This window comes from Nannospalax galili, unplaced genomic scaffold, assembly GCF_000622305.1.
Source record: "Nannospalax galili isolate Female #2095 unplaced genomic scaffold, S.galili_v1.0 scaffold408, whole genome shotgun sequence".
Classification (NCBI taxonomy): domain Eukaryota; kingdom Metazoa; phylum Chordata; class Mammalia; order Rodentia; family Spalacidae; genus Nannospalax; species Nannospalax galili.
Genome location: NW_008358662.1, coordinates 448,566 through 461,145, shown reverse-complemented (window position 1 = coordinate 461,145; position 12,580 = coordinate 448,566). Strand labels below are relative to the sequence as shown.

Here is a 12,580-nt window from a genome sequence, read left to right as displayed (position 1 = left end):
ATAAAGAGGCTGGTGGGTGTTGCAGGACCAGGGAAGTAGAGGGACGTGAGGGCGGGGCCAGGACCAGAAGCGGTGCTCCTGGGGCCCAAGAAAGGGACTGAGTTGGTCTGGGTGAGAAGGATCAGGAAGCAGTATTGGTTCCCCAGGTGTCTGGGGCCCCAAGACTAGGAATGGCGCAGGGCCCAAACTAGGATTATAGAACGGCGAGAGGGATGGAAGGGTGAATGTGACTTAGGGAGTCGCAGCACGGAGGGCTGCGCTATAGACTTACCCCAAGAGGCCTGAGGATAGTAGTCAGTGGTGCATATTTTTAATTCCAGTGCTCAGGAGGCAGAGGCAGGTGGTTCTAACTCTTTGAGCCTGTCTGGGAGTTTCCTTAATATGGAGCTTGTATTTTTTTCTCATCATTGAAAATTAATTGTTGCTAAGAACAAGCAGTTTTTAAGCATATTAAGACTCATGTTTAGTGATAAATAGTTTTTTGTGTGCTGTGGATGCCTTTCACTGTTTGAGTCATAGGCAGGAAGGGAAGAACTATGTTGTTTAACACAGTGGAGATGAGCACTCCTATTTCAGAGAACAGTGTCTGGCTCAACTAAGCTGATGGCAACAACATTAGGAAAGTAAAGCTGCAACACAGGCTTCAAGTACTGAAACACGGGGACACGCAGGACTTTCAGATGTACACAGACTTCTAATTACTAGAAGTTGAAGCCATGCAGGGCTTTCAGATGTGCAGTTCTTTGCACAGAACAGAGTTCTTGTCATTGCTTATTATGAATAATTTGTAAGGAAAATCTTTTTAAAAGACCAAATCAGCCAGTGATGAAATAACCCTAATAAAAACATGACAAAAGCGTGAAACAGAGTGATCATACACGTGTAAATTTGTCTCTCTTAAAAATTATGCAGAACTTAGCATTTTGGGTTTTTTGTTTTTAAGGGTCACAAGTACACAAGGACAGTGAGAACAGGAGAGAGGTCACAATTGCAACAAAACCTGAAGCAGCTAGGCCAGTGATCACAGCCTTGACTGAGAAAACGAGATCATTGAGGAAAGTTGAATAGCTGTCCTCAGTGAAACTATGATTTTAGAAAGAATGGGAAGAAGTAGGAGTGAAAGGCCTGTTCTTTTAAGGAGGGTAGCCTAAAATTTGAAGAACAGTCAAAGTCTAGAATCCTGTGGAGCTTGCTGCCTCTTCCTAACTCCTACTGGAGCCTGGAGGTACCAGCTTGCAGATGGTCTGCAAAGGTTGTCCAGCACTGCAAGCTGGGAATATTTTCCCAGAAGTGGGCTGAGGAATAGCCAAAAAGGAATATGTAGACTCCATTACTTCACTCTGTTAGCAGACAAAATCTTGGGCAGCTAAACTTGAATCAAGACAGAGCTAGTTCTGCTTTCCTCTAGGGAGTCTATCCAGTCCAAGGGAAAAGCTCTCAGTGTAACAACACTGGAGATTCCCTGCAGACAGGGGCTAGATCACTCCCAGTGAGCCTCACAGTACACAGGCCCTTCCCATATGCTTAGGAGATCCACCACTTTTTCATCCCTCTTCTGTTAATCATGATTAAAGACAGCCAGATATGAAAGACATCTAGCAATACAAGATAGAACGCCTAGTCAACATATACACAAAAGTACCTAGGAATGTGTGGAGGGTAGGCAGGAAGAATGAAGTTAAAAGGACCAAAAACTATCAATATCTTCAGAAAGGCAGGAGGAAAAGTGGCCTCTGTGGAACAAGAACATAGTACTATAGAAATGGCTCATTCAAGTTGGACATGGTGGCACATGGCTTTAATCCCAGCAGCCTCCTGGAGGCATAGACAGACAGATCTCTGTGAGTTCGAGGCCAGCCTGGTCTCTATAGCAAATTCAGTCCAGATATGGCTACAGGGAGACCTGTCTCAAAAATACGAAAACAGAAAACAAAAAAAAAAACAAAGAGCTTGTCCTAGCTGGATGTGGTGGCCCACATCTGTGAATTCCACACTTGGGAGACTGAAGCAGGCAGATCTTGAGTTTGAGGCCAGCCTGGGTTACATGAAAACTCTGCAGAAGGATTGAAAGAATCTGAAATGTAGACATAAACAATAGAGAATGAGCCAGGCATGGTGGTGCACACCTTTCATCCCAGCACTTAGGGGGTAGGGGCAGGCCTGGTCTACATAGTGACTTCCAGGCCAGTTGAGGCTACCAGGAGACCCTATCTCGGGGGGGCGGGGGGGGTAGAATGAGGACTAGAGAAATGGGTCAGTAGTTAAGAACACATGCTGTTCTTCCATAGTTTCCAAGTTCAGTTCCAGCAACCACCTATAACTCTAATTCCTGGGGAATCGAATGCCTCTGGCTTCTGTAGGCACCTGCACTCACATACACACATACACACACACACACACAATTAAAAATTAAAAATAAATTGTAAAAAATAATTTTTTTTTAAGAACAGAATAAACCCAGACATGGTAGCTCATCCTTATAATCTCAGCACTTAGGAGGTGGAAACAAGAGGATCAGGATTTTAAGGCCATCCTCAGCTATATAGCAAGCTCAGAGCCAGCCTGGGCTGCATGAGACCCCGAGAATAGAAAAGAAAAAGAACAAGGGATGGTTGTTCTTGCAGAGGACCTGGGTTTAGTTCCCAGCACCCACACAGCAGCTAACAACTGTCCGTAACTCCAGTTACAGGGGATTCTACACCCTCTTCTGACCTCCACAGGCATTGCACAACACGGATGCCCTTAACCTACATGCAGGCAATACACGCATACACATAAAATAAATTTAAAAAAAGAAAGAAAGAAAAAGAGCAAGTTAAGCAGTACCTCTAGCCTCCAGTCAATGGAGCATCAACTAGAGAGATGAGAGAAATAGAGGAGAATCATTTACAAAGAAATTGACAGAAAATTAACAGAACCAAAGGACCTGAGTTTCCTGATTTAAAGATATGCTCAGGACAGTAATTGCAGTGCACTAAGTATACACTGACATTTTGAAATTTCACAGCTCTAGCAATAAAAACTTCTAGCCCTTTCCCACACTTGGTGCTTCCCAGAGACCTATGCCCATTCTCGTCCATGTCTGTCAACAGCACAGGTCCTGTGCCCTTGCCACTTCTCTATTCTCGCTGTAAACCTGACTGTTCTTCAGAGACCCATAGCTGTCCAAAGTTATGGCTGCTTATCTTTGAGCAGTGCATGCACACGCTGTTATCCTTGTAAATCCAACAAGCCTTCACAGCCTTGTTTTCTATACTCCCACACCCACCTTCTCGCAGCAGTTGTCCAGCAGGCTCTACCAGGAGCTAGAATTGCACCTATTAAGCCTACTGTCTTTTCAGGGTCTTTGCCAAGCCTTTTTCTGCTCTCCATCAGTCTCTCTGGTCATTTACAGTCATTTCCTTGCCTTTCCCTTCACCAATGTTCAACGTCATAAACCTTTACCAGGATACCACGGTGGCCAGCCCAGTATACTTCCCTACACTGCTGTCCTGTTTTCTCTGTGCAAAACTTCCAGCCTTACCTGTCTTCACTGTTGCTTATAAACTGGCTTCATACTTTTTTGATAAAAGGGAATGATTAAGAGAATTGCTGGGTGTGGTGGTACATGCCTTTGATCCCAGCACTTGGGAGGCAGAGGCAAGCGGATCTCTGAATTCAAGGCCAGCCTGGTCTACATGGTGAGTTCCAGGCCAGCTGGGGCTACAGAGATACCCTCAAAAAGACCCCTCCCAAAAAAATTTTTTTAACTAAAAAAAACTAGCCAAGGATGACCTTGAACTTTTGATCCTGCTATATCCACTTCTGATGTGCTGGGAATATTGGTGTGCACCACCACACCTAGTATATGAATGCTGGTGATCAAATTCAGGACTTGGTAGGCAAGCACTCTGCCAACTGAACTGTATCCCCAATCTCTCTGGGTTTTGGTTTTTCTTATTTTGTTTTTTAATGTGTATGAGTTTTTTGCCTATGTGTATTTAAGTGTATCACATGTGTGCAATCCTGTGGAGACTGGAAGATGTCTGATCCCCTAGAACTAGATTTACAGACAGTTGTTAGCTGCCATGTGGATGCTTGGAACTGAACCTAGGTTCTCTGGAAGGTCAGCCAGTGCTCTTAACCACTGAGCCATCTCTCCAACTCCTCTTTGGGGCTTTTTTTGAATCAGTGTTTTGTGTAGTTAGTCAGGCTAACCTCAAACTCCATATGTATCCAAGGATGACCTTGAACTCCCAATCTTGTTTCCATCTCTCAAGTGCTAGAATTATACGCATGTGTCACCAAGCCCACCTGTTTTTTTTTTTCCCCCTTATTTGTTCTTTTGTTTGTTGTAATGCTGGAAATTAAATCTAGGACCTTGTGTATGCTAGGCGAGTGTTTTAACCACCGAACTGTATCCCCAACCCTTATCAAACACCATGCTATTTTATTTATATATATTTTACACCTATCTATTGGGAGATACATACTTAAAAATAAGGAGGAAAAGGCCGGGCATAGTGACACACACCTTTAATACCAGCCCTCAGGAGTCAGGGGCAGGTAGATCTCTGAGTTCAAGGCCAGCTGGGGCTACAGGGTGACCCTGTCTCAAAAAGACCAAAAAAAACAAACAAATAAGGGGGAAAACAATATCAAATACCCAGTTCAATTTTTAGTGGTTTCAAATGTCACGAATTTTGTTTTATTTTGTATTAAGTCAGCTTTAATTTTGTCCTTTGTTTTTGTGGGTTTTCTCCTTTTGGATACTATGGATTGAACCTAGAGCCTTACCTATACAAAATAAGTACTCTATAACTACTCCAGGCTGTTTTAATGTATGTTTCCTCCATCTTTTCTTTCCATTTTAGTTATTTATTTTGTTGTTATTTGGGGTGGGTTTTCTCTTTGTTTTGTTTGTTTGTGTTAAGATAGGTTCACTGTTGCCCAGGCTGGCCTTGATTATCTTCCTGCCTCAGTCTCCCAAGTACTATAGTTACAGGGGTGTGCTATCACACCCAACTTTCTTACCATTGATTTATTGGAGAAACTTGGTTTTTTTTAAGTATTTTATTTATAATTTTTATTTTATGTGTATGAGTGTTTTTCCTTGTATATGTAAGTGCTCCTATATTGTACAGTGCCCACAGAGGTCAGAAGAGGGCATCACATCCCCTGGAACTGGAGTTACAGGTGGCTGTTAGCCTCCATGTGGGTGCTAGGAACAAACCCAGGTCTTCTACAAGAACACCCAGTGCTGTTAATTACTGAGCCATCTCTCCAGCCCCAGAAACTTGGTATTTTGATCCTCACTCTAGATTTTGTCAGAGGTCATCCCTATTGCATAATTTGGTGGCTTAATACAGCAGAAATGTATTAGCTTACAGTTCTGGTGGTGACAAGTCTGCCTTTGGATGTTGGCGTGTTGGTTCCTTCCGAAGTTTCTGGGGTGTATGTCCATGCCTTTTCCCTACTCTCTGACTGCTAGCAGTGCTTTGTTTTCCTTGGCCAGTGAACATACACTCTAGTCTCCCTCCACATTGACATATCTTCTCCTTGTTGTCAATACGCCCACTCTCCTTTCTGTCTTAAAGCCACCAGTGATTGAACTTAAGAAAGACCCTAAATTTAGACTGATCTTATCTCAAGTTGCTTAATTATACTTTCAAAGACCCTATTCTCAAGTAAAGTTACATTCACATTTAGAAAAATTAAGACTTGGCTATACAAGGAAATTCTGTTCAACTGATCATACCTAAAAGTATTGTTTAATTTGTTCTGTTCTTTGCATTTCCTGCAAATTGCTACTTGAATCTATAAGTTTGATTAGGGCCATCAAGATGGCTCAGCAGGTGAAAATCACTTGATGACCTGAGTTTGATCCTAGGGATTCATGTGGTGGAAGGAGAGAACCAATTCCCACAATTTTTCCTCTGACCTTTATACAGACACGGTGGTACACACATACATGTGCACACGAAAAAATAAGTGTAAAATCATGAAAACACATGAATACGCTGTAGGAACAGAGCTGTTCCTGGGAATTACAATGCAGCAAGAGGCAATTTCTAAAATAAAAACCAAGTCTGACCCAGAAAAAAATAAATAAATAAGTAAGTGTAATTTTTTAAGCCATGGTAGTATAAAATTAAGTTTTATTAGATTCACTTCTTTATGTATTTATTGCTTCTTATGGAATAAGCACTTCAGAGTCAGGTAGTTTAATCTCTTACCAGGAGACAGAATGGTTGGTGGTTACTTTTTTTTTTTCTGACACAGGGTCTCCTGGTAACCCCAGCTGGGCTCACTTTGTAGACCAAGCTGGACTCAATCTCACAGAGATCCTCTTGCCTTTGCCTCCAAGGTATGTGCCACCACCCATGGTTACCCTTTTTGAGATGTTAGCAGCATAATGATTAGTGATTAGCTCTGGAAAAAAGTATAGTCTGGTGCTAGCCATTTTTTTCTCCAACCCATTCTCATCTAGCACTTGGTTCCTCCACTGTTTTCAAATTAAATATGTCAGGTTCACGCCTGACATTCACTCTGCTAAATCCAGAGATGTATCCTCAACCGGAGAGTTGCATAACTTCTACAACAGTTGATCTCTGATTCTTTTTGTTTGGTTTTTTGTTGTTGTTGTTGGTTGCTTGTTTTTGAGACAAGAGATCTGTCTGCCTCTGCCTTCTGAGTGCTGGGACTAAAGGCATGTGCTACCGTACCTGACTGATTTCTGATTCCTCATGGTCAGTTTTACACTGGGTTTCCAGGAACTTGCTCTGGTCTCTGTCAGTCCATAGATTTAATGATTTGTGAGCACTTTAAAATGGGTTTTGGGGTTGGGGATTTAGCTCAGTGGTAGAGCCTAGCAAGTACAAGGCCCTGGGTTCAGTCCTGAGCTCCGAAAAAAAAAAAAATACAAAATAACAAAAAAGACCAAAAAAAAAAGGCAGCTAAAATGGGTTTTAACAACATGAAATAGAAAGGGGATGTGATATGCTAGAAGCAGCTCAGATGGGATGCCCCTTGGAGATGATAGCTGGCAAGGAGTAGAAATAAGGAAGATACCTTTTACATTTTGTTAACAGCATTTAAGCCAGGTGTGATGGCCCATATCTGTAACACAGTTCTTAGAAGAGTAAAACAAGAGGATCCAGAGTTCAAGGCCAGCCTGAAGTATATAACAAGAACCTGTCTCAAGGAGAAAATGAAGTCTGAAAAAGCCAGTTAAAAACTACTTGATAAGCTGGGCATAATGGCATACAGCTTTAATTATGCACTAGAGAGACAGAGGCAGGCGGATCCCTGAGTTCAAAGCCAGCTGGGGCTACTGGAGACTGAAAGAAAAAAAAAAAAAAAAAGAGGGGCTGGAGAGATGGCTCAGCAGTTATGAGCACTGGCAGCAGAGGACCAGGTTTGGTTCCCAGTACCCACATGGTGGCTAACAATTGTCCTTAACTCCAGTTCCAGGGGCTCTGACATCATTTTCTTACTTCCTTAGACATTGCATGACATGAGTGCACTTATACACATGCAGGCAATACACTCATACACATAAAATGAAAATAACAGATAAAATATTTTCTTTTTAGAAAAAGCATGATGAATGTGGTGGTGCACACTTCTAATCCCAGCACTCAGGAAATAGAGGCAGGAGGATCAAAGCAAGTTTGAAGCCAGCCTGGTCTACATAGTGATTCCCAAGCCACCAGAGCTACAAAGAGAGACCCTATCTCAAACAAAAACAGAGAAACAAACAAGCTTATTCACTGTAATACTCTTACTTTTCCATAGAAAACATAGGCCTGGCAAACGTGTCTTGTATTTAATATCTTTCATTGGCCATGGACTTCTATTTTCTGGGTTTGTTCATTTCTTTCAGAATGGCAGTTCGGAAAACCCTCATTCCTCCTCAGCCTCCTGAAGTGACTAGTCCTCGAGTGGAAAGCTCCATGCGGAGTGCATCTGGGTCACCTAGGCCGGCAGGGTGAGCTCACAAATGTTATCACTTTTTAAATCACACGCCATTGTGCACAGAAGTGCGGCCAATTTACATCATTTTCCAGCTGCATGATCTGGACACGTTCTCAACCTCTCTGATCGCCATTTGTATCATTTATATAAGTGAACACACTCCTAATATCTAACATCTACCTTACAGCATTCTAGTGTATTAAAATGAAATGACATTTTTAAAGCCCTCAGTATAGTGCCTGCCTCATAATAAACACCCACTTGGTTTGGCTTGTTTGTTTGTTTGTTTGCATTTTTGAGACAGGGTCTCCCTGTAGCCCCAGCTGGCCTTGAACTCACAGAGATCCACCTACCTCTGCCTCCCAAGTGTTAGGATCAAAGGCATGCACCACCATGCCCTGCCTCACCCACTTGTTATTTTTTAAAATGGTATCATGGGGCAGGGGAGGTGGCTCACTTGGTAAAGTGCCTGCTGCACGAGTACAAAGTCCTGAGTTCAGTTCACCAGGAACCACATAAATGCCAGGTCCTAAGCACTAGGGGGCAGAGACTGGTGGATTTCTCCCCTCACCTCCTCCCAAAGCTTGCTGGCCACCGAGGCTAGCCAATCAAAGAAACCCTGTCTCAAAAAATAAAGTTGAAAGTGATCAAGAAAAACACCCACAAAAAAAAAATTTTTTTAAAGAGAGATGGTTCAGTGGTTAAGAGCACTGGCTGCTCTTGCAGAGGACACAGGTTCAGTTCCCAGCACTGGCTAACAGCGGTCTATAACTCCAGTTCCAGGAGATCAAACACCCTCTTCTGGCCTCCATGTGTATTGCACACAGATGCACTTACATGATTGCAGGCACAGCACTCATACACATAAAATAAAAATTAATTAAGCTGGGCATGGTGGCACACACCTTTAATCCCAGCACTCAGGAGGCAGAGGTAGGTGGATCTCTGTGAGTTCAAGGCCAGCCTGGTCTACACAGCAAGTTCCAAGCCAGCTGGGGCTACAGGGAGACCCTGTCTCAAAAAGACCGAGAAATAAAAAATGATAAAAATAAGAAAACAAGGTGGCTTAGAGATATAATTGATGGTTAGATTATATATAGGGCCTTGGGACTTTGGGTTTTTATTCTGGAATGGAAAAGTCATTAAAGTATAAGAATGACATGATTGGACTTCGTTGGTTTTTGTTTACTTGTTTGATGGTTTGGCTTTTGGTTTTTTAACTGTACCAGGGATTATACCTATGGCCCTATACAAACTAGGAGAGTGCTCAACATAGTTTTCAAAGGTTTACACTGGTACTGGGAGTATAGGTTCAGTACTTGATTAGCATGTGTTAGGTCCTGTTTTCAATCCCCCAACACTATACACAAAAACATAATGAATAATGGGCTAGTCTGGCTCCTGTGTTTAGAATAAATTGTAAGAGAGCAAGTGTGAAAGCAGGACCACCAAGTGAGAGACGATAGTCTTATATTGACTTCAAGATATCTTGAAGGTACAGAAAGTTCAAGAAGTGCCTAAATTCTGGACTTTGTTTTTCCTCGAATTGGAGGTTGAATCCAGGTCCTTGCTGGGTAGACAATTGCTCTGCCATGAGCTATACTCCATCCCTAGATCTACATTTTTTATTTTATGTGTATGAGTATTTTTTCTGCATGTATGTAAGTGCACTATGTGCATACAATGCCCCACAGAAGCCAGAAGAGGGTCTTAGATTCCCTGGACCTGGAGTTATGTACTATTGTTAGCTGACATGTGGGTGCTGGGAATTTAATCTGGTTCCTCTGAAAGAACAGCAAGTGTTCTTAATAACTAAGCCATCTCTTCAGCCCCCTGGATTTAGTTTTAAAGCACTAGAAAGTCTGTGTAGTTCTCAGAGGTGAAGAGCACTCTGTAAAGTACATAGGCATATCCTGTGGCAGCAGCTGCAGACTGCTGAGATGGTAAACCTTATAGAATCTGTATTGGACTTAATAGTTTAGGAAGTTGTGGAAGTGGTTCCCCACACAGGCATCCAGAATGCTTTTATTTGCTGTGATCAATCTTTCTGTGGCATCTGAAAGCAGAAAACAGTTTGGATCATGAAAAAAAAAAAAATCACTGAGGCCTTGCATGGTTGCACACGCCTTTGATCCCAGCACTCGGGAGGTAGAGGCAGGCAGATCTCTGAGTTGAGTCTACATAGTGAGTTCCTGGCCAGCTGGGGCTACAGGGGCTTCCTATCTCAAAAAGACAGGGGGAAAAAAAATCACTGAAGGAGCGGTCTCCCCACACTCACATGCTGAAGTAAAAAGAAACTCCTGTAAGTGACTGGTTTTAGGGATAGATGAGTGATAATAGAAGAAATCATAACTAAAATTGGGGACCAATGAGATGGCTCGAGTAGGTAAAGGCACCTGCCACCAAACTTGATGACCTGAGCTTGATCCCCAGAATCCACATCGTAGAAGGAGAGAACTGATTCCTGCAAGTTGTCCTCTAACAGAGAGAGAGAGAGAGAGAGAGAGAAATTTTCAAAAAAAGGAAAACAAAGTATTTCCAATTTATTCACTAAGAACACTCAAAAGAGGGCCAATTAAATTTGTAACAGAACATTCCAGGTGGCTAGGTAGGATGGCTCAGTTGGTAAAGCACTTGCTTTACACCCACAAAGACTGGAATTTAATTTCCAGAACCCAGTTTAAAAAGAAAAAAGCTAGGCACCTGGAATCCCAGTGCTAGAGAGATGGAGACAGGAAGATGCCTGGGGCTTACTACCCAGCTAGACCAGCCTAATTGATGAGTTCCAGACCAGTGAGAGAACCTGTGTCAACAGATATAGTTCCTGAGAATGACACCCAAGATTGTGCTGTGGCTTCCACATACGTGGTACATACAGATGAACATGCACACCAAAAGACAAGCATGAAAAAGAGTTCCAGGATGACTTTAAACACCTTAGAGAAATTAATTTGCCTTGTCTGTATGTTTGCCTTGCTGCTTCAGCCTCTAAAGTAACCTAGAATTACAGGTGTTCACCACCATGCCTAGCTGTGAACATCCTCTGTGGTAAAATGTTCATTTACTGTGTCTTTTTCCTATTTTTTTCCTATTTGAAGTTGTTTTATTTGCTTCCTTCTTTGTTTTGCAAAGGGGTCTTACTCTGTAATCCAGGATGCCTTAATACCACTCTCCTGCTTTACCCTCCCAAGCACTGGGATTACATATACTACTGTCCTGGTTAGTTTTTATTGTCAACTTGATACAACCTAGAGTCACGTGGGAAGAAGGAACCGCAGTTGAATTTCCCCAATCAAACGGGCCTGTGGGCATGTCTGTGGGCCATTGTCTTGATTGCTAATTGATGCAGAAGGGCCCAACCCACTGTGAGTGGTACCATCCCTAGGCAGGTGAGCCTGAGCTAAACGAAAAAGCTAGTTGAACATAAGCCAGTGAACAAGCCAGTAAGCAGCATTCCTCCGTGGTTCCTGCTTCCAGCTTCCTGCCTTGAGAGCCTGCCCTGACTTCCCTCAATGAGATTGTGACCTGGAAGTGTAAGCCAAATAAACCCTTTCTCCAAAAAGCTTATTTTGGTCAGTGTTTTATCACAGCAACAGGAAACAAACTAGAACAACTATTACTATATGTATGTAAGTGCACCCATGTCATGCAGTCCCCATGGAGGCCAGAAGAGGATGTTGGATCCCCTGAAACTGGAGTTAAGGATGATTGTTAGCCACCATGTGGGTGCTGGGAACAAACCCGGGTCGTCTGCAAGAGGAGCCTGTGCTCTTAACTGCGGAGTTCTCTCTCCAACTCCAGTTTTCTTTAATATAATTTATTTATTTTGGAGGGATGGGCAGTATGCACATGCCACAGCATGCATGTGTGAGCATGTGGCAGTCAAAGGACAGCTTACTTGAGTCAAGTCTCTCCTTCCAGTAAGTGAGTTCCTAAGACTCAAACTCAGATCTCACCAGCCCAACATCCAGTTGTCTTTAGCCAATTTTCTAATGGCCTTACATGCTTTCTTGTATGTTGAGTTTACAAAATTCCTTATATATTCTGGCTGTGATTTGTTTGTCAAGTATGTTCCATTATTTGAAAGAGCACCTGAGCCATTTTTTTTAGTAGTCAGTAGTATATCAGTATTTACAGTATTATACTTAATAGTACATTTGAGTTGTTGCAAACAGAGGTCCTAGAACTTCAGATCTTTTTCATCTTCCCAAAACTTAAACTGGATCTATTAAACACCAACTCCCCTTTACCTTTGCCTGTAGCCCTTGATAGCCACTGTTCTACTGTTTTGTAAATTTGACTGCTCAGTGAGCCTCATATAATCAGAATTATATATAGTGTTTGTCTTTCTGGCTAACTGAGTTTGTGTAAGCATCACATCCCTGGTTTTGTCTTGTTAGATATGCCTATTACACCTTGTTTTCTCAACTTCTTACAACAGTGTTTAGCAAAGCAAAAGTTTATTTTGATGAAGCCTAATTTATCAGTTTTTTTCTTTCATAAATTATGATTTGGGAATTATGAATAAAAACCCTCCACTTAGGGGCTGGAGAGATGGCTCAGTGGTTAAGAACACTGGTTGTTCTTGCAGAAGACCTGGGTTCAAATCCCAGCACCCACATGG

At 42.4% G+C, this 12,580-nt stretch overlaps 1 protein-coding gene across 4 annotated transcripts in view; it reads left to right on the top strand.

Annotated features, from left to right (window-relative positions):
- The window catches only part of Sap130 (Sin3A associated protein 130), an 81,609-nt gene that overhangs the window by 49,749 nt on the left and 19,280 nt on the right, over nucleotides 1-12,580 (top strand). For all 4 annotated transcript variants that reach the window (XM_029558108.1, XM_017795319.2, XM_017795318.2 and 1 more), the window contains exon 15: nucleotides 7,865-7,969. In XM_029558108.1, coding sequence (XP_029413968.1) covers nucleotides 7,865-7,969 — 105 coding nt within the window. The remainder of the gene's footprint in view (nucleotides 1-7,864; nucleotides 7,970-12,580) is intronic.